Genomic DNA, 23,046 nt, shown 5'->3' with positions numbered 1-23,046 from the left:
CTACAGCTACCTGTAAGGATTAAAGTCTGGGAAAGGTGCTTCTGTAACTAAGTGGAAAAGGAGAAGGAGAGGAGGGACAAACAGCTGAAAGAGGAAGAGTCTTGGAAGCAGATCTGCTACAGCCCCTCCATCTGCCAGTGGGATGGGGGGTGGTGCAGATGTTTCTTGCAGGTACATCCCTGATCAAGCAGCAGTCATTCCTCCATAATTTCTTTGGTGGCCAGCACCACAATCTTCTATTCACCTTTGTTCTCCAGGCCTGTTAACTTTGCATCTTGATGTTGGAAGGTGTTGCCTCATTTAAACATAGTTGTTCATTCTGAGCACAGATAAGTGTAGCTATAAAAGACTGATGTACAATTATTCTGTACTTTATATTAATAGTTCACTCACCTGTAATAGAAAGACCTCTTATGCAGAATTCAATGGTAAATGTAAAATAAACACAATCTCATTCATTTAATCTTCCCTTCTCTCTGTTTGGTACTAACAGAATACTTCTCCCTCTTAGGATACCTTCCTCTCTGGAGCTTTTTTGGGGGAAAGACTGTAGAGAGGTTTGTTTTTATGAAGCAATACTCCCACACTCTTGTGAAAGCAGTTTTCTGCAAAAGTCTACTGACAGAAAATGTCTTTTTGAATCTATATATAAAACCCAATTTCTTTACAAAATATTGGGTATTACTCATGAAGATACAGTCGATTTAGCTTGATTTATCTTCTTTGTTAAAGGTGGGAAGGTGAAGAGTATTACTGAACTAGCTGTTCTTTGCAGTATGCCATGTAATGTGGTAGATGTGGAATGGGCTTCCATCAGTTTCTAGCTTCTCTGACAATCACAGCTCTACTGAAACCAGCTGTCTCCCTCAGGCACATGTTGGCAGAGAATCCTCTCCCTTTCCTATTTCACCCTGTCCAGAAAAAAAAACTAAACAACACTGGTTTTAGGAGGATCTAATAGGTGCTTGAGATGGAAATAGCTGATCCTTTCAGTGCTAATGGAAATATTATTCATTACTAATGGTGCTTGCCAGGCTAGTGCCTCAAAAACTACACTCTTCAAGGCACAAGTTGTTCTTTCTTGTCTTTATGTTCTGTTTAGCAAAACAGAGTAAAACAGAATACAAAGTATAATAGAGATGTTTTGCTCTTGCAAAAACATAATGGAGTTAATTAAAAAGATTTATAAATGAATCAGAATAATTTAGGCTGAATGACATCTGTGGTAGTCATCAGGTTTGATATGCCACTTAAATCAGGGCCAACGTTGAAGTTGTTAACAGGTTACTCAGAGCCTTATACAGTCAAGTCCTGAATACCTCTGAGGATGGAGATCCCACAGCCTTTCTGGGCAACCTATGCCAGTGTTTGACCTTGCTGTGAAGAATAGTTTTCTTGCTCTCAAGAATGAGATTTTTAACCTGAAGTGTATATTTTTTTCAAACTATGAACTGAAGTTGTTCAGGCTTTCATTCAAAATGAAGAAAGGTGGAGAGTCAGAAGACCTGTTTCTGTCTGGCCTCTGCTTTAGGTCTGAGTAGTTATGCTCAGAAGTGTTCCTCTCTTGCACAACTCATCACAAAATAGACTGAGAAGCAACTCTGCCACAACAAAATATAGGTCTATGACACCTGTATGTTGCTTAGAAAAAGGATCTGTGCAATTTTGCTGACTTGCATGATGACAGTCTGAGAGGAACTTGCAGGAGACCAGTCTTATGGAGTGTGCTGTGTGTTGTTTTTTTTAATGTCTGCTTGATAGAATGTCAAGTCTTGTAAGTAAGCCAATTTCTTGAATATCAATAAACTTCCAGTTGTTTCCTGCTCTGCTCTGTGACAAGTGGGGTGGTTCAGAACAGGAGCAGTTGCAGAAATTGGCCAGACAGTGTCACAAGGTTAGGAGTTGTGGTCTTTCAGTGCTTTCAAGATGAAGAAGGATTTTCAGAATCACAGTTTGGGACTTGGGTACCTGTATTGGTATGTTCCTCTGGAGATGCCTAAGGTTTTTGTTAACTAGAGCTCCTAAGCCATCATCATTATTTCTACGGGTTAAATTTAACAAACTCTTTTAATTAATTAATTAATTAGTAAATAAAAAATGCCAAACTTGCATTTTCACAGGGTTAAATGCCAGTCTTAACATTGTGTTTACTGGGTGATCAATTGTGGGGAAGGGTTACTGTCAGCACACTTGATATGGTCACCTTGTAATGTTATGTCAGCTAAAGGAATCTGTATGAAGATAATATCAATTCAACACAGTCCTTTGAATTCACATTAAACCTGATAAATAGAAAGCATAAGAAAGAAAATACAATATTTGAAATATTTTTATAGATCTAATGCAAAAACAACCCCTCTCCCCAATTTTAATACAACCAGATCTACCAATATTAATTAACAACATACAAGCACCCAGAATAACAGGCTAGTACTGCATGTTGTTCTTGCATTGTGCTGTCTGTTTCAAATCCCAGTCCATGTGCCTCAATAACATACTGTTGTTATAATGCCCAATATAGGTTTTACCTCTAAGGAGCCTAACAATAGCTTCTATTCCAGAACAGAAATGGCTTGTTCCAGGACAAAAGCCTTTTGTGAGGAGAAAAGTAGAGCAAAACAGTTTTATACTCAGTTGTCTTTGTTTCCAGGCAGGCAGCAGCTAATAATGTGCATTTGTCAGTTTACTACTTTAACACTGTTCCAGAAAATGGTCCTCTCGGCCATGACACGTTGGGGTTGCTCTTTATGGTTCATCATCTGCATGGCTTTCTGGGAAAAGAATTTTACAGCAATTCTGGTTTAACTAACCTTTATTGTACCTGTACCTATAAATACAGGGTGGCTTTCTGCTAGATTTTTACTAAGCCATTTCTAATGGTGACCTGAACTAGAATGAAGTGGACATGAACAAAAGCGAAGATCTTACTCAGCAGGTAAGAGACTGACTGGGAAGGATTTCTGAGCAGATATGCTGATATAAAATACTTTTTGCATGTGTTTCAAGATTCCAAGTGAGCGAATGCTTCATTGTGGATTATGTGCAAGGCTCTTTGTGTCTAGTTCTGAAGGAAATGCATGTCAAAGAAAGGCTTCTTGTTTAAGCTGAAAAAAGCCCCATTTACTTTAGGAAGTAACTGTTACACATTTTTACTTCCTATCTCTTTCATCTATGACTTTATCGAAAGTAACAGAAACAGAGGACTAAAACCTGATATCATTAATATTTGTGGGAAAACCATTTGGCTTTGGCTTCATTAATGTAAATGAAAGCCCTACAATTTGTGGACCAGAGTCTTACCTGGATTTGAAAGTGACAGTCTTGAGTCAGGCTGCGTGATTTGAGTGGGGCTGCTCAGTTTCTATATGAGTGCATTTTAAAAAAGATTCTGGTCCCGAATTTGTAATATGTATTTTAAATAAAATAAAAAAAAATATAAAAATGTGCCTGCTATTTTGAGTAGTGTCCAGAAGATCTCATTGTGAAAACACCAAAATGTTCCTTTAAAAATATTGAGAAAGATGTGATGTGGCTTGGAAGTAAGAGTGCAGGTAGACTTCTTGAGGCTATTAGACATTTTAATCGAAGTGAACAAATGGATACTTTATGTGCCAGAAATGTACCTACTCTGAGTCACTGCCTGCCTCCTAGACCATCTTTGTGTGTGAAATGAGTCATAGAAATTGGACTTAAAAGTCTTGTAGATCATTTAGTCCATTCCCTTGCAAATGTCTTCCCGAGGATTAGTCGAGTGTCAAATGGATCCTGCTTTTAGATCTCATTTACATCACTGCAAATTGGATATGACACCACCAGTGCACTTTTGTGGCCTCAGGATCAGCTTCTTCATTTTGGCACTTTATCTTACTTCAAGGATTTTTTTTTACATGGTGTAGGTGGCATAGCTGAAGGGAAACTATTTTGCAAACAACCTTGCCTCACTGACAACTCTGCTGCTTTGAGGCAGTAAGAGAATCAAAGACCCTCAGAAGCTTATCTAATTATTGCATGTATAGTATGAAGGCTTTGGATGGGACTAGCAGATAAAGGGAGATGTCAGATGTGAAAAGTAGCACAATACTGTGATGTAAACTCATTCCACTCGTTTCAATATGAAGGTCATTCATAGTCTTTAGTATATTTAAAGTTTCAGAGAAGGAAGGAGACTTTGCTTTTGCTTCTAACATTACCACACATCTTACCATGACCTATGGCAAGTCTGTACTTCAGCTTCTCTAACTACAAAATAATCACATATGTCTAATATTTATGCCACTTGTAGGTCCTTCACTGGGAGGTTTTGTAGCAGTAAATCACTCTCATAGAATCACTTCATCAAACAAGGTCACTGAGGGAGAAATGAGTCACAGCAATACCTTGACAATGTGCTGCGATCTCTATGTCTCCAGCTTACAAGCCACCAGTGCCTGTCTATCACAGCACACGTTGCTTCAGCACTGCACACAAGAGCCAAAACCCCTCGCTGTGCCTGGGCCTGCTCCCTGGAAATGTCTGTGTTGTTCTTCACATGACTCCATGGCCAGATTCCCTCCTGGTACAAATCTGTGTAGCTCCAGTGACTCCAGTGAAGCTGCATTAATTCCCCACAGTAGATAACTTGTTCCCGAGTCCTTTGCTCCTTCGCTGCCTCGTTACTGGGGGAGCAGCTGGGCAAGGCTTTCCATCTGTCAGAGTAAGGGGCAGGGAAAGCAGATGGACATGGGCATACATGCTTTATGGGTAGTATTGTGTAAGGTTTTAAGCAACATCTCGTGTTGACTTGACTTATAGCTTTTTGAAATTTTTTGCTACACAAAAAGATTAATTAAGCTTGACTGTACCAACCTGAGGGAGCTGTAAAGGGTAACCTGGTAACAGCCAGAGTGAGTCAGAAAAAGTTCCTCAACATTTACAGTCTCATAGCAGTTTAAATGCCTTGAAAAACTGTATTACTTTTGAAATAAAACTGGAAAAAGGTTCAAACAATGTGAATAACGTCATATGTCAACATCACTTGAACAATATTTTCATTTTTTTTTAGTTTGGAAACATTTTGTTTCAGTTTTTCGACATTGTTTTATATGAGAGAAAAAAAAAAAAGAGTAAAACCTAAATGAAGCAGTTTAACTTTTCTGAAATAAAAAAACTCAGCCAGCAAAACCTTACATATTTTTGGCTTTTCTGTTTTAGTTTCTCATGTTTTTCTAATTATCAGATTTTGACATTTTTATGTTCTTCACAAAATTAGTCTTTCAGTCTTGAAAAAATTATAGCAACAACTCGGGAAGATCATCACAATTTGACCTCTTACCTATCAGTTAAAATAAAGGCTAAAATTGGTTAATGATCTGAAACAGAACAGAAAAGAAGAATGTGACTGAGACTTCAGTGCATTTTGCTGAGTGTTTGTATAATTTTTTTGGGGGTAGCCTGTAGCAGGAACATTGGGTCATCCTGTTAATTAGATGTATAAAAGCTCCCACTAATGTTGCTCTTTGCTTCTTTCACCTTTTTCTATGATAGAAACCCTTGTGCAACTATTCACCCACAGTTACTCAGAGCTTCTTTTAAATGAACTCACTTCTTCCTTTTTTTTTTTTTCTTCTAATTTCTCCCTCTCTTTTTGTCAATACATTTTTGAGAGAGGTTGATAGACCCCAATAGCATTTGCAGTCTTGCCTAAGGCCATGACACAAACATGAAGTAGAAGAAAAATAGAAGGTCCTCTTTGCAGTCTCTGAATTTGCCCCATAGAACATTACAGATATATTTTCAGTCACCTATAGAATTATTTTAAGGCCAAAGTTCAAGAATTGCCTTGGATTTTCATCTGTGTTTCACACACCAGAAATCTTAGCACTTATTATTCCTCCCAAAGGCAACACTTTACATTTCCAAAGCCTCTCAGATTGTAAATTGACAGATTTACAGATGAACTGCCTTATCTCAGTCTTGTATTTCATTATATAGTTAATGTTCTACTTCAGAGCTTGTATAAAGCCTAAAAGTGAACACACACTGATTAAGAAAAAATGTTTTAGATGCTTGTTTTCTGTGTTATCACAAGATATAAAATGTCTACTGGTTGCAGAAGCCTAATGGCATGACACAAGTGGCATGCAATTGGGTTAAGTAGAGCAAGCAATTTCATCTGCACAGTGCTGCAATGCTTGCTTGCTGATCGTGTCCTCTATTCTCCTCCTACCTGCACAGTGCTCTAACATACTGCTGTAATGCATGAGTATAGCCCTGGTCTTCTGTTAGTAGTCACAGATGTCCAGACTCTTGTGTACCCAGAGTGACACAGGAGGCATCTAGTGAAGACAACCAAAGCTGTTATTCATATGAGGTGAAATTATCCATAATGAGAAATGAAGTCTGATCCACCCTGATTCTTCCTGCCTATTGTAGGGCTCGCACTGGTCCACCTCTACTGAAACGGCACCATTGCTGAGGGGGTAGGTGTACCAGCACGAGATGCAGCGCTGGGGTAAGAGGTCCTGGTGGAAATCAGAACTTGGAGGAATACCAACACCTATCAATGGCAATTAACATCAGATACATTTCTAGAAAGGAAAATCTAAGTCTCAGGTTCATTGCATAATGTGGTCCATAGTGTTTATATCTTGGGCCTAATCCTTCTGGCAAGAATATTTGAATGACCTCCCAAGTGTTCACTTGCTAAGAAACAGAAACACATTTTGAAACTTTCAAAATGTCTGGCTTTGGGTGCCAGTAAGTATTTGAAAACAAGTAAATAAAAATTGAATGATTCTGAAACAAATGTTGGCTAAAAGAACTTTCAGGTAGTTTTAGTATTCCTTGTTCCTGTTGCCACACAGCAACAAAACTATAGGAATATTCGCAATTAAATAAAAAATAATCAGAATTTTTGTCACATTAATGCTATGACTGCTCTGGTTTCCTTTCAGCACAGCAGGACACATGATTCCATGAAATTAAGTCATGACCTGTATCCAGCTCACTTCCACTGTAACTTTTTGAAGCTGCTATTTTTCTTATTCATCCCTACCTTCAGTAGAACAAAAACTTACTAAAAATAAAAAGTTAAACAGATAATTCATGAGTCCTGTTTCCTGGGTGCTCTCCATTCTGTGCCCAGGTACTAGACCCTTTCTGATGTCAGACACCACATAAACTACTAGACAAGTAAGACTGTGTCATAACTCATGCATATGACTGTCTTTGATATGAAGGGATGCTGTATTTGTACCTTCCAACAAATTATTCCATTATTCCATTGTGGAAAAGGTAAAGAATGGGCTCATTCAGAGGATATCTCCTGATATGTGTTTTTAGAAGTGCTCATTGCTGCCCATTCCAAGCAAACCAAGGACTGCTGGTTAAGCTACTGAATCTAAAATAAATACTTGAGTAGGTATTCATGAGCAATATAACAGTATGTGATCTATATCTTGATGAAACCGTATTATGGAGTCTTTCTTAGGACAATTCAATCCCCATCTTGAGAGTCTGTGAAATAATTAGTCACTCACAATTTTAAAATCTCTGTTATTTTAAAATTTGAATCTATCTGATTTTGATTTCCTGTCCTTTTCCCTGTCACCTCACATTAATCACACTTGTGGTAGGATCAGGATACTTAGGAAGGAGGATGATCCAGACACTTCTTGATATTACCTGGGATAATGCAAGCAGATTGATTTTCATAGCTCCTTTTTGCACCTTCTCCACATGTTTACATCCATTTTAAAATCTACTCCCAGCACTACAATAAAAATTATATCAATGCCATATATAAATGTAAAAATCTTCTTGTTCTTTCCTGTTTACACATCCAAATATGAGTTTGTCCTTCGACCACTGCCCTGGATGTTCAGTTATTTGGTCAGACTGGAGCCTGAAATTCATTTAAAAGCTGTTTATTTTCTGGTTTTACTCCCTATACTTATAAGGATTTTCAGTGTTCTGTGTTTCAGGGCAACAGATTTCCTTTGTAAATATAAATGCTTTTAATATGAACAATAATATAATTAAATGTAATTCTTAAAATACATTTTTTCACATTTAAAGGGCACATGTTTGACAAATGATGTCACAAAGTGTACAATGTCATATTTTAATCTTCTAAATCTGCCTAAAAACTGCATTATGAAGGAATTTTCACCAATTTTGTTCTAAAACATAAAAAAAAATTCTGTGAGAATTTTTTAAATCAAAATAGCAGAATTTGAGGGTCAGTAAATGTCCACAGAGACTTACTAGAAATAATGGAGGTACTATGGTAAATTCAGCTGGTGGTAGTACTCCATTGCTATGTTCTGTTTCATTCTTACATATTATTTGTTTGTATATTTTATTGTTGTTTACAGAACACATCTGAAAGTGACAATGATGAAGTTGATGGCAACAATATATGTGGTTTCAGAAAGAAAAAGGGAGTCAAAGGTCCTGTAAAGTATGTTCCTCCTTTAGAAAATGAAAGGATGGAGCTGTCCTGCACCTCAGAAATCCCAGACCCTTGTCCCCTACAGGGAATTACTGGTTGCTCAGAACCACCATCAGACCAGCCTCTTCAAAACCCAACTAGCTTTCCTCCAGCGCAAAAGGACAGAGGGGGTTGTGACAGTTTCCATACTGGCAGCAACATTAAAGAAGACACGTCTGGAGAAACACAAGAAAGCCAGGAAAATGCTGACATGAGGAAAAGAATAATAGGAAAAGTGAATAAGGAAATAGATACACCAGCTAAAATGGAGCAACTCATGGGCATACAGCCTGCGAAGAATGCAGAGAAAGCTGGGTCTGTAGAGGCAGTGTGCCAGGGAGAAGGCAGTGAAGAGGTAAAGAGCAAGCAAGAAGAATGGTGTGTGATGGAAGAAAAAGATGTCAGGTTTCACGGGATGAAGATGAGCTCCCTGAGCAGTACTGTAACCACACAGGGAAGCAGTACTGCACAGTCCTTCACTGGGGCACCTGACATTTCTAAACGAAGTCTGAAAGAGTTGAAAAACCTGCTGAGTGAAGGTCCTCTGCCTGCTCGTGGGCCCAATTACAGTGGCAAGGCAAGCATTGGTTTTTCTCAGAAAAATTTGAAGCTTTGGGAGAAAACAGCTGACAAGCGGGGTCGACCCTTTGAGACTTTTAGTCCGCATTTTGGAGAGGAGAATCGAAAGCACCACATCTTCCATGAGGAAGGGATGGGGCAGCAGAGCAAACCTTTCTTGATCTTCAGCTCTGCTGGGTCTGATCAGCAGCAACCAGACGGGAGTGACGTGGGTCAACTTCTTCTGGGACTACCAGCAGCTTCTACACATGCAGAAAGCACAGATGCTGAGATTCAGTTTGACTCCTCTGCACACTATGCTGGTAAGATATTTAAACATCACCTGCTGTCCTGTTAAATAAAATGTTCCTGTTGTTTCATGGATTTTGTTAAGCTGCAAACTTTAGTTAGAGCTAGCAGATGAGAGAATTGAGAACCGACATTTGTGTTTTTTTGTGTGATCAGGATGGATCAGAAATTGTGCATTAAAACTATGCTTTTTAAAAATTTTTTCAGGCAAGGCATTTATGAAGCCCAACTGCCTGACAAAAACTGCCATGCACAAGCGGTCATGTCTCTTTCACTAAAACTGAAATATTTCCTCATTTAAACTGTGTGCGGGCAACATTTCCCAAAGGTCTGCTAGACATCGCAAGGCTCTGATGGCATCTGGGCTGCTTAAAATTTTATTTTTCTTAATGTTTCCAGCAGTGGAAATTGCTCCCATTTAGGGATGGTGTTTTCAATTATATGTCCTGTGAGAAGACTGGAATGCAAAAACATCTCAGATAAACTATAGGGGAAGAAAAGCAAATGAGGCAGAGAACTTCCACTTCATGCTGTTCAGTAAGTCTATTTTGGAAGTGCTTATAGACCAAATTAATTGCTACTAATAGCCTGTGATTTCTTTGAAACTATAAAAGCTATAGGTCTGAGCCAGCTGGATCAGCAAACTGAAATACTATTAGCTGTGATAAAGTAATGGGTTTGAGCAGGTCGTAGTTTTCTATCTGTTCTAGGAAGCACACAAACAACGATTTGCCATTGAATAGATATCAGATTAATACATTTCCAGGACCATCAAGCTCAGATCACATTACCAGCTTTTCAGGATAGTTATCTTACCCTCTGACTTATGTCACTAGTACTAGAAATATAAATCTCTTTATTGATAAAATACCTTTTCCATCATTAACTGTGTAATGAAATATAATGGTAGCAATCAAATTTTTACAACAATATTAAGTTATCCAGCTTTTTTAAAAGTCTCCTTTCAGAAGGGTAGAAATATTGCTATACATACTCTGAAAACAGACAATTTGAATATTACAAATGTTAGCAACAGCAGGATTTCTTAGTAGACATATTGAGTTATGCAGTTTGAACAAGTCTGAACAAGATATCGATTAACACTATCAGTGCTAACTCACGGCACTGCAGGAGAAATATAAAGCTTTGAAAAGATATTTTGTGCTCAAACTACTCTCTATTCGTGTCTATTAGAATAAAGAAATTAGAGGATTATTTCTCAGCCTACACTTGACGCTGTTCCCTTTCCAGATTACATCTTTTTTTGCATTGCTGAAAGGCTAGCAAAATGCATTGTCAAATTTAGATTACTGCTGTTATCTCATTGTCTGCAAAGTTAGCAAATATATTTTAAAATATATGAGCAATTATTCTTTTTCATAAGACCATTTACAAGGTACAGGGAACTGATGAGGTTAATTGTCGATTCCACAGGGAGATTTCAACCCAATTTTAGCCACTTAAAGAGAAGTGGCTAATCCAAATTTATTACCTAGTCAATAGAGAAAGACAGGCATTTTTGTTGAGCAACTGACCTCTGGAGGTGGGCATCTCTGTCCACTCAGTGTGGTACAAATCCCATGATGATTAATATAGATTATTTACATAACACTGAAATGCCTTAAACTACCTGGGGTGAAATCCTGATCTTTTCACTAGTGATAACAATGACTGTAAGAGAACTGTAGAGAACTATGAGGGGAGGTGTGGTAAAACTGTTTTGTTTCATCAGAAACATATTGAAAACTAAAGATTTTGCAATCTCACAAGTCTGGGATTCCATTTGGCTTTGACCCATAAATTCCACTAGTAAATGGAATGCACAGAAATAGTTTCTACTTAATTAGAAATGTATGCATTTAAATTAAATTTTCATTTTATACATTCAGTAACTTAAGTGAAGAGGATAAAGCATTAGATAAAATTCTTCATTCTTTAATGAGCCTCTGCATAAACAGTATTTAATTGCTGCCAATGATAATTTATTGATTGATAAGTTAAAATCCTAAATATTTTACTTTTTAAACTATTATTTTAAATATTTTAGTTGCCAAAGTGCCTGAAGTCTCGGATCTAAATGTATCTTGACACTGAGTAGATCCGAAATACGTGTTGTCTTCTGCAAGTTTTCAAATATTTGAACTTGCTCAAATCAGATATCCTGATCCAAAATGTTTGGAAGACTCATTTCAGATGTACTCACTGTCTAGATACGGCCAAAGCAGGATTGTTCTGAAAGTACACAGTTAAGGGAAAATCTCTAGAGGTCAGCAGTGGAAAGGCTAAGACATGTAACTGAGCTAAAGCTCAGCTCCTTTCTAAACCTTTTCTATTGCCCTTGTTTTCTGTTGAACAAACCATCATATTTTCTGCCTATTTCTTTCCTTTTCCCTTTGTACTGAGCTGTGTACAACTTGCTTTTTTTTTTCTTTTCTTTTTTTTTTTTCTTTTTTTCTCACAAGCTCTAAGAGCAGCTATTTTTCTTTAAAACAAACAAAACCTCTTCAGTCCTTTATCTTCCATACCAATAGCTGAAATCTTCCTGCTCTGTGACTGCATATAATTTTTCATTTTCCCCCTCAATCTACACAAAACAAGACTGCTCAGATAGCACTTCCATCCCATCTTTCTGATCTATTTTGTCCATTTCTGGGTGAGATCTAACTCATCTCTCTCTTGTGCCTGTGGTAAGATAGTCATCCTGTGACTCTGAGAGAAAGAGGTGTATTCAGATGGTGATTCTTCCCGCTCATTGGAGGTACCTTCTTTCTAGTAATAGTGAAAGGTTGCCAAAACAATTAGTTTAGACTTAACGTAATTAAAATGCATGCTCGGCTTGACATCTTTGCCAGCCGCCTCTCCTTCTATAACATATTCAAGAAGAATTTAGTCCTTCCCTTCAATATTGTGCAAAACCTACTCTTCCATAAATAATATTGCTTCCCATTTTATGTGGTGCTCTCACTCTTTCTCACTTGAATTTTTAAAATTAACTTAAATGTTTTTAGACAAGAAGGGGCTACCTAGTTAGTGATAGTGTGTACCTCAGTTCATGCAACTTTGCACAGTGGTGCCTTCCTTAAATCCAAATTTTCTCTTTGAGTTTGAAGAAAAATGTGCCACTCTAAATCCACCATATTTAAGATTATTAGTTAGGTAGCTCCAGTGCATATTACTCACCTTATTTTTTTTTTTTTCAGACACCTGTATATTTTGTTTTCAAATCATTTTGCCTAGGTAGAATATTTTCTAATATTTTCTATATAACAGTGATAATTTTCTCAATCAATGAGAAGAGTCAATTTTACAAAACACTCTGGAAGACAGACAAATATGGATGATTTATATTTCATCTATTAAGAAATAAAATCCTACTTTGTGTGAGATTCTTGATGATGTAGCTCCTCTGAGAAGCTGTGTCATGTTGTCATACCATTTGGAAAGAACAATTCATGGATGATTGAAGCCGTTCATTACTCTCTAAAGTATCTAAAAAACTCACAAAAAGAGCTGACCTTCTCCATGGCCATATCAGTAAAAAAGCCTGCTTCACAGTTCAGATTAAAAAAGAAAACAGGCTATCATGAGACAAAGAAATGGATGGAAAAAATATTGAAAGTGTCAATATCAAACAGATCAGGGAAATGTTTTTACTGTCTCCTATGCTTTGATAAGTTTCTGGTATGCTCACATATTTGTTCCCCTGTTAGGGGTCTTGTACGGGAGAAAAAATATGAGGTAAGAAAGAACTTTTTATGTACTTTACTGCACAAATCAAATACTCTGCTGAACTAGTGGTAGACATCTTTTGTGAAGCTTTTTTTTGAGTAAAAGAGAAACGTGAATTATATAGTGCATTCAACTGAAAATGTATCTGATCACTATTCATATCAATAGTATTATTCAAAGGTAACCCAGAACTTATGTCTATTTACCATGTCAAAAAGAAGATGGGAATAGAAAAGAGAGGCTTTAAATGCTACCTTGTTTTCCCTCAAGTAAGACCTACCCTGAAAATAAGCCCTAGCATGATTTATCAGGATTTTTGAGGATGCTTGAAGCCCTACTCCAAAAATAAGCGCTAGTTACAGTTCATTAAAAAAGTCAATTTAAATAGTGTCCAGGTAGCTATACATGTAAAACGTAATAGGTTTTGGAGCAAAAATTAGTATAAGACGCTGTCTTATTTTCAGGGAAACAGGGTAGCAATGAGAATGATATCTAGCATAGGAAAAGTTGTCATATAAGGTTTGAGAAATAGAAGCCGTTAGTGTTTGAAGACAAACACGAGAACAGTAAGTAACATGCTGTACAAACCAAGTCGACTGGCTTTTCTTAAGTACACAAACTGGAGTTCTGTAAGGAAGGGCAGATATATTTAAATTAGCACTGACAGGAATTTCCATATAATTTAGAAGAGTGTAGATATGTGGTTACCCTGTGGGACTCATTGCTAGTGGATATCATCAGAACAAAGTGTTCAATATTCAGATAGATAACCAGAACACCCAGTGTTAGGTTTCTAAGAATGAAGAAGAAAATAAGATAAATTTGGATATTCACCCTCCCGCTCCTAACCTTGAGACCACCTTTTCAGCAAGGTATTGCAAAACCCATTTTCTTTAGATGGACTATTTTGCAAAGAACACCTGACTTTTCCTGTTAATATCTGGTGTGAAAGACAGCTGTTGCGTGGTGAAAAGCTGGCTGCCTTGACTGATGTAGTACTTCCTATGCATGCAAGAGTTTTTATTTTCTTGCCACTCTGTGACAGTAACAGGTGGCACAAATTGTCACAGAGCACAGGGACGTGCACTCTGACACTATGTGGGGCTCAGGCCTGCCCAGACCATGTCTCATGGGTGTGCAGCAGCTGCGTGACTGCAGCAGAGTTGTACCAAGAAGGAGCACATCTGGCACAGCTGGTGCTGCTGGAGAGGCTATGGGAGGAAGAGACTGGGGGAGGACTGATGGAAACATGTCTCCTTCTCCAGTGCATGATTTGTATCTGGAGTTTATCTGCTGGTGTCTGCTGTTATTGCCTTATGTTGCTTCGGTGGTCGTGTTTCTCAGCCAAGAGTTTTCAGTATTACTACATTTGTTAGGTCACCCTGCTCCTGTCATTGTCAAGTCCCCTGGCAATATGTAACATGTTCTTTTTGTTCCATCAGTTTGACACAGTCACCTATGAGCTGAGATATTGTTTGCTCTAGATGTGGTGTGATTTAATAAGGGACTGTGGGAAAGGATTTCTTTCAGCAAGCAGATAATAACAGGTTGATCTGGGACATGTGCAGTTTCTTCTGTCATGGCACTTTTTTGTTACTGAGGAGGTAAAGGTGATGTTAACTCCTTGCCCTAGCCAAATGTCAAGTACCCTCAGCAATCTGAATGATTTCAATATTAATAACCTGAGAATGGCACCACTCTTCCAATAATAATGATAATGATAACGATAATGATAATGATAATAATAATAATAATAATAGTATAATTTTTAGGGTTTTTATTATAGTATTTTTAGTTTTGCGTTATTAACCTTTTTAAAATACATGAAGATAATGTGTTTATATCAGAAAATATCTATTAATTTCAAAAGCATAATGAGTAATACCGATTGTTTGTCAGTGGAAACTCAAATGGGAAGTACAGATAGAACCATTAAAAACCAAACATTTAGCATTTTTCCATGTACCACTGATTTGATATAGATATCTAAGGATCTATATGTACCATTCTGCTTTAAGAACAATGGCCTATCTGGATTTATATTTGATTTTTAAAATGAAAATCTGAATCAAAATCTGAGCATCTTGTGAAATTTACATGCATGTTTCCATAAGCAGATTTTCTCAAATGAAAACAAAGATGTTGTTATTTCTGGAGGCCCAGAGAGCTAAGGAAAACGTTATACTCATGAACAAAATCCTCCCTCATAAGCATGTAAATTTTTAGGCTGTGTATGTAAATCAGCTAGACCTGTCTAATACTTATTAGCTACCTTATCTCCAGTAGCTAATGCTCTTGATAATGACAATATGAACTGGAAAAACACAAAGTACTCAGTTCCCTACTACTCCTTTTCAAACTTAAGGCATCATTGGCTTCATGGACTTAGTTTGCCAGTGATTTATTTAGTGGCTACCAAGAAAATATATTTTGAGACCTGTACTGGAGAAAAGTAAGTGTTGTCAGTACTTATTAACTAAATATTATTTAGGAAAAAATCCCCTTTCACATTTCCAAAATCAGTCAGAGATATTAAGTCATGATGATATTTTTTTATCTATCTTACAATTTACAGAAACTTGTTATTTCTGCGGGAAAGATAATCTGTAAGTGAAATAAAAGATGAACTGCCTCTGAAAAGTATGTGAAAGCCACAGGAGTGTTTCTATTGATTTTAACAAATTTTGGAGAAAGGATATTGTAAATAAGTAAGTATCTGTCTATTGACTAGTGGGCTGTCTAGGCTGGTATATAGCCTAATTTTATACTAATACTAGACCAATAGATAAATTTTAGTCTTATCATTTAAAAAGATCTATCATGAATCATAATAAGTCCTACCAGAGAAGACAAATTCTTGCTTCTTCAGCCAATAATTTTTTCCTTGCTTTATGTTTTTAAAACCAGGAATTTTCTGTTAAATTATGTTATTTCATATATTCTAGTTATGTATTTATGAATTTATTCAAACAACTTTAGCTTGAATACAAGCTATATAAAATTTGGAAAGTTACCTACCGTTGGTAGATGTTTCAATTAAGTATTGACATATTTGTAGCTTTATTTCTTAAACAAATCCATACATCACTGATATGAATGCCTATCACATATGAGTTTTTCATAAATATTGATTTTACATTGTTTATATCACTTAGGAATACTGATGTAAAAAATTACTTGGGTCAGAGTTAAAGTTGTTGTTTTTCACGAATTTTATGTTTTTACCTGAAAAATGTTTGTTTAGTAGACGAAAATTTAACAGGCAACATTTCAGGACATTGTAAGATACTTGCAAAACATATATCAAAAGTTGACAATATTTGGATGTTAAGGCTTGCCAGTCAAACTTTATTTGAAATAATATGAAGACATAAAAATCTCAGTGTGACAGGTGGTAGGCAGGAACTGTTTAACATCTTTGCACAGGAAATTAAATGTGTAGGATAAGGGACAGAGCACTGCTTTTACAAAGGAAAAAAACTCAATATGCTGTCCCTGGAGTTGAAGAAAACACTATTTGCCGTAATCTGTAGCAAGATTTTCCGAATTTTGTTTTAATTCAATTAGTCTAATAAATAGCTATAGTTTATCAAATAAACTTCTGATTGATGGTTAGGTTCATAAAGAGGCCAAATCTGCTAAATGTCAGTGAACATTTATGTTGTAAAATAATGTTATGGGATAACTGATGTTCAAATAACTATTACTTGGATGACACATGCAAGACGAGGCTGGTTTACATATCCTTCCTGCTCACTATTGTGTTTTGGCAGCATCTGTAACAGAGTGTATGTTACACAAAATATTTAAACAGGATTTCTTTACTTAATGCAGATCTTTTAAAGGGATAGTGCCCTAGCAGTTATAGGAGACACTGGAAAAAAAGCGATTTTCATAAGCAGCTTACAGCTGAAGCAGACCAAAGGGAAAGATGTGAGAAGGAGAAGTGCATGTGGTAAAACTATTTTTTTCTTCCTTCTACTTTTTTAATTTTTACTCTCTTTTCCTACAGACTGTTACATTTGCTTAAAATTTTGTTCTGTGTTTTCACCTGTCATTTCTCTGGGAGTACTGTTATTACTTAACCTCTTCTTACTTTACTTACCTAAAGTCACCTCCTTGCTATCTGGAGCTGGAGGATGCTCCAGTAGTATTCAAAGACCCTGAGAAGTCTGTGACTGTGGCTGAGTTTGCTTCCTTCTCAGGGAAGGGTCAGACAGCCTTGTGGTGGACTAGCTGGAGAGCCTCCTTACAGCCTCACAGCTGGTAGCCCTGTTTGCCGCAAAGGTGTGGTCAGAAGGCTGTGTTTGTCTCTGCTGGCTACTGCTAGAGATCTACTCTAGTTTGGGTAATTTGGTACTGGGGAGATTGGGAGTACTCCCACCAACCCCTGTAGTCTCAGCATGAAGGCTTTCACCTCATGAGTGGCGGTGAATGGCTCCTGTTGGTTTTCTTCCACTATTGATCTTCCTCAGAAAGAATGAAGGACTTTCCTCCCAGAAATGTAGAAATAAATATTTTTTTCACATTTTTTCACCTCTTTGGTCTTGTTGGTTTATTGTACTAGACGGAAGTTAATACCTTATATAGTTTAACTTGAACAATAACAATACATAGATACTTAAAAGAAAAGCAGGTTGAGAGACTGAGAGGTTTGTGAAATTACTGTGCCCAGCTCTCTGCTCCATTACAGAAGTTATATTCAGATGTTACTACTTTAATGTCAATATGTTTATACAATCCTACAGCTGCTGTAGTACAGTTAAGAAGACAACTCCATAACAGCAAATGCATAAGTGCGTAAGCTCTTTAAAGTCTACTGCCTGTGGTGGAGAAGACTACAGTCCTCCTCAGAAGACCTTGAGAAACGTCATCTTTCTGTATCCATGCACTTTTCAAAGGCATCAAAGTAATGTAGCATCTGAATTTTTTCAGCTTTCAGTGGGAAACAGGAACCCAGCTGCTACTTGGGCTCCTAAAAATACCCAACAAACCAGCTACAGTATCCCTCAGAAATTCCTAGCTTTACTGCATGATTCTCACATTCTCTTACCAACTTGAAAAAAAGCTTCAGCTATAGACCATTCCAAAAAAAACCCGGCAATTTATACAGGTCCTCAGGGAAAAAAAAGTGTGTTTATATACAAAAATTATTTTGCTTTTACATTCCATGTCAGAGATTCCCACTATTGCAGTTTTTAGAACAGCCTGTGTTCCAGCATTCATTATTTTGTTTCACCTGAACATTCCTCTTCACTTATAGTGTCCAGCAGAGAGCCTGATGTAAACAACCTTGGAAGTCCAACTCTCCTTCGCCTGTTCTCTCATATTGAATTTATTAAGCAGCAGATGGCCAGGGACAATGTACAGTTCGTCAGATTTGAATCAATAGATCTCCATGGTGTGTCAAGATCAAAGAACATTCCTTCTCGATTTTTTCATGTAAGTCTTTTGGTTTCTAGCTGTACCTTTATGTGTTTTAATGGCCATGTCTTTATCTCTCTCTCTATATATCTTTTTTTTTTTCATAATACATGTAGAAATTCAAACTTAGAATAAATTATTTGTTCCCTCCACTTGTTAATATTCCCAAAGGATCTGAACAATTTTCATCACTGCGATCATCCATTCCTCTGTTCCCCCAAACAACAATCTAATTAAATAAGGGTAGTAATATCAGTGTTTCAGACTTCTAATAATCCTTCCCTCATCATAACCTTTTCAGGTCAATACATTATAAACACTTTATTTTACTGAATGTCAGTAAATTCCTTAAAAAAAAGGAGTAAACACTGAAAGAAAGAACATGTCTGAATGAAAATCACTTCAGCTGTGAGAAATTTTATGTCCGTCAATCAGATAAGAAAATACTATTGGCTTGCATGATGATATTTGCCATATTAATGATTCAGGAAATAAGAATCAAATTAGGAAGCAATCATCACCATGTGTATACTTGACCCATCAGCCTTTTCAGTATATTGCTTCTGTGCTACTTCATGTGCATAACTACATTATACTTTCACTCACTTATCACTATCAATATTTTAAGCTTTACTCAGCGATCACAAAAAAAAGATATGAACATGAAAAGATGTAGAGCACTTTTGTTTCAAGTTCCTTCTGAAGCCTAAGCCACGTTTTCATTATTTCCATTTTAGTTATTGCTAAGCTGCAACTGTATCATCTAGATACATTTTGCCTTCCCTGATGTTATTTGGATTTTATCAAAATAATCTTCTCTCAGTCATTTTAATTCTTGTTAAGGGTGGTAGGTTAATTGCAACTTCTCTTTCAGTTGCTTTGTCAAATTGCAAATGTCTAGATCAGCTTGTTCAAAGACAGCTTTTTTGTTTACCTTAATATCTGAACAAATTGGAGCTTTGCATGACAATCTAAACTTTTCCACGCTAAAACATGTCTATATGTACACACATGTATGCATACATACAGAACAACTGACTATAGGATAATCACCTTCAATACATTTTCAATGTCAAATGGATAGCTTAGCTATCTTGGAGCAGTATTTACCATGCTGTACAGTTTTGGTTACGAGTATCACACAGGGAGGGTACCACTGGATGGCCACCTACTTAAGAGAAGGCAGAATTATTTATATATTATTTATTAATTTATTTATTACTTATAATTTATTAATTTATTTTAAGTAAATCCACCATATGCAGTTTGAAGTATTTAAAAAATTTTCCACCTGGATAGGCAAAATTTTGGGTTTTTTTCAGCTCTGAGTTTGCCCCTTTCTGGCTTTGGTCTGTCTCCTCTGTTCACTCAGATGGTAATCCTTTCCCTTAGAAGAATAAAGGTAAGATCTAAACATGAACCAAATTTCACTTGATAGAACTTGGCATCACAAAAAGTTTAAAGGTAAGTTGTAAAGGTACTAGTTTGAAGGTAAATGATCCTTCCTTTTGGTCCTATCCGCATTTCATTTGTGTAAGCTGAAGCTCACTGTTCAAATGGAGAAGTATAATTATGAGCTTATCCTGTTTACTACCTAGGAGAGGAATATTGAAACAAATGCTTCCCTGCATTTCACTCCAAACTTATTAATTCCAGAAAGTGAGAATTTTCTGTTAAACTTTGCATCTGAAAATAGTGACATTTAGAGGGAAGTCAGAACCTGAATTCGTATTGCCATGAGTTTTGTGTGGTCACTTGAATCTACGTAAAGGAAATGCTCAGATGATAAGGAAGCCTGATAGAGTAACTATAGATAGAAGTTTGACTTGCAAAGTTTGCATCTAACTGGTGATGTCCATGACTGTATAAAAGCCATGCAAGACAAGTGTTGACCATTTTTTCAGTTCTTCGTGGAAATTTAGAAATTGGTCATTTGGATACTTGATGCCAGTGTTTTCATACCGATCTTGTAGAAGGTTGCACTGCTTCATAATGACACGGTAATGGCTGTTGCCCTCCACTTTAGTAATTACTGCATTTTAGTGTTCTTTTAGGAAAAATACTATTATTCTTACTGAGAATCTGAGTTTTACATGTTTTACATAGTTAAAAATGCTGTTATTTTCATATTTGGTAATCTGTCATTCTGCTCTGTGTTTAGGAGAAAGCAATTCATGGTGTTGCCATGCCCAGAAGTTATCTTGAGCTGACGCTGAATCCTAATGATAATGAATCAGATTACATAAATGCAACCAATTTTAATTGCGACATAATCCTGAACCCTGATTTATCAACATTTCGAATACTTCCCTGGACTGAGCAGACTGCAAGAGTGATATGTGATTCCTTCACTGTGCTGGGCAACCCACTAATGACCTCTCCGAGGCACATCGCCAAGAGGCAGCTGAGCCAGCTTCAGGACAATGGCTTTTCTCTGCACTCTGCCTTCACTTATGAATTTTGTATTTATGGCATTACTGAGGTTGTAAATTCAAAGACAATATCCTTTGCTGCAGCCACGATACTAAATAATCATGACCAGACTTTCATTCAGGAGCTCATTGAAGGAATGTATTATGCTGGTGCCAACATTGAAAGCTTTTCTTCTTCCAATGGGCCTGGACAAATGGAGATCACTTTTCATCCAGCATTTGGCATAGATGCTGCTGACAGTGCCTTCACATTTAGAACAGGCATTAAAGAGGTAGCTAAGAAGTATAGCTACGTGGCTAGTTTTTTCTCAGAATCAGGATTCTATAATTCAGGGGCTCTGTCACATAGCCTGTGGGATTTGAATGGCCAGAAGAATTTGTTTTCTGCTGGTTATGGAGTTGAGGAGCTCTCAGATATTGGAAAAAATTGGTTATCGGGTCTCTTGGCACACACAGCGGCTATCAGCTGCTTGATGGCTCCTACCACCAGCTGCCGTAAGCCTTATTCTAAATACAGTAAAGAATCAAGAGAGACTGTAAATGCAAAGTGGGCATATAATGATAACAGCTGTGCCTTTAATGTCAAATGTCATGGTGGAAAAGGCACTCAAATAGACAATAAATTAAGTTCTGCTACAGCAAACCCCTACCTGGTGCTTGCTGCTACTATTGCTGCAGGTCTAGATGGAATAAAGAGAGGACTTAGGTATGATGATATGCTCCAAGAAGAAAATCACACTGCTGATCTGAAACATTCAACAGTCCCTCTGAAACTAGAAGATGCTCTTGTTGCACTCGAGAAAGATTCGTGCATTAAGGAGGCATTAGGTGAAACTTTCATCCAGTACTTTGTTGCCATGAAACATTATGAGTTAGAAACAGAAGAAATGGATAGTGAAAGGAATAAATGCCTGGGCTATTTTATTTAGAAATAGCACTCTTCTATAGAGATGCTGTGTACATACATACAGTGAATGGCTAAGAATCTTGAAATTAGTAAATATATTTGAAAATGTTTTAATGGTTTGGAATTATTTTTTCCTCTTTTGTATAGTACATGGTGATTGAATTTTACTGTCTGTGTACGTTCTGGACAGTGCAAAACTGATATTAATGAAAACCAGTCTTTTAAAATATGGTATTTTTTTCAATTTAAATGAACATACCTTCTTGTGAAAAGAGGAGAGAAGGTGAAATTAAGAACAACTGTGCAACTGTAATAGGACTGTATAATATGCAAAAAAAGTAGGAATAATGGGGACAGTGCAAGAGGGTAGGAGAACTAAGAAACTAGGTGAATTTCTTGTTCAGCATGGTTGTGGGAGCTGAACAGTTGCCAAACCAGAAGAATCTGAGTTTGATTTAAAACTTATGCTAGAATGATGAACACTGTAGAGAGAGTGGCAGAGGTCTGAGGCTGTAGAACCTGAGAGTCAGGATTCAGTATCTTAGTAGGCATAAATAAAAAGACAGGAGGGATTATAACATAATCTATACACCAGGAATTTTGCTGCTGAATGAAGTTTGCAAGAATATAGTGGATAGAGATACTAAAAGAAATCAAATGGTGACTTGAAGAGGGAATAATTCATAGAAAGCCAGTAGTGTCAGGCTACTGTGCAATAAAAAAGGAGCTAGTATTATGTATGTTTTTATAGTTAATGTGTTAATTCAGAGTTGAATGTCAAATAAGAAAAAAAAATGGCAAAGAAGCCAGAGAATTGAGAGCTTAAACTGGACTTTGTTAGGAAACCTGGTGTTATCAAGGACAAGGAAGATGGATGTGAAGAGAGGAACAGGAAGAGTTGGTTAAAACCAGAAAGAATAAGTGAAGATGTAAATTCGGAGACTGGAAAATATTTGTTAAAACAGAGTAAGAAAAGACCCATCCTAAAATGAGAAATGGCAGCTGGTGTAAAGAAAAATAAAGTTTTTGGAATGGCAGGAGGTGGGGTTTAGATTTACTCTCTGTTTTTTCTTACTGTTGCTTCTGTCATTCTTTATTATTAAAGATAACCCTTATTTCATACCTCACCTCCACATTAACAGTGATTTCTGATGTTCTTCATCTTTTGTCACAATGTCTTGATCTATGTGCAGGAATTTGTGAGTGAAATTGTTTGG

The 23,046-nt window shown here is 36.8% G+C and overlaps 1 protein-coding gene across 5 annotated transcripts in view; it reads left to right on the top strand.

Moving 5' to 3' along the window:
- The window catches only part of LGSN (lengsin, lens protein with glutamine synthetase domain), a 100,009-nt gene extending 77,953 nt beyond the window's left edge, over positions 1-22,056 (top strand). For 3 of the 5 annotated variants that reach the window (XM_065056211.1, XM_065056209.1, XM_065056210.1), the window contains exons 5-7: positions 8,355-9,351; positions 18,330-18,508; positions 20,652-22,056. In XM_065056211.1, the coding sequence (XP_064912283.1) occupies positions 8,355-9,351; positions 18,330-18,508; positions 20,652-21,851 (2,376 nt within the window). In that variant the 3' untranslated portion in view covers positions 21,852-22,056. Of the gene's footprint in view, positions 1-2,839; positions 2,936-8,354; positions 9,352-18,329; positions 18,509-20,651 lie in introns of all 5 variants that reach the window. The other 2 variants (XM_021293588.2, XM_005506758.3) reach the window with 1 other exon arrangement.
- The last annotated feature ends 990 nt before the right edge of the window (positions 22,057-23,046 follow it).

Source organism: Columba livia, chromosome 3, assembly GCF_036013475.1.
Source record: "Columba livia isolate bColLiv1 breed racing homer chromosome 3, bColLiv1.pat.W.v2, whole genome shotgun sequence".
Classification (NCBI taxonomy): Eukaryota; Metazoa; Chordata; class Aves; order Columbiformes; family Columbidae; genus Columba; species Columba livia.
The sequence above is the reverse complement of the archived record's forward strand: the minus strand, read 5'-3'. Positions and strand labels throughout refer to the sequence as shown.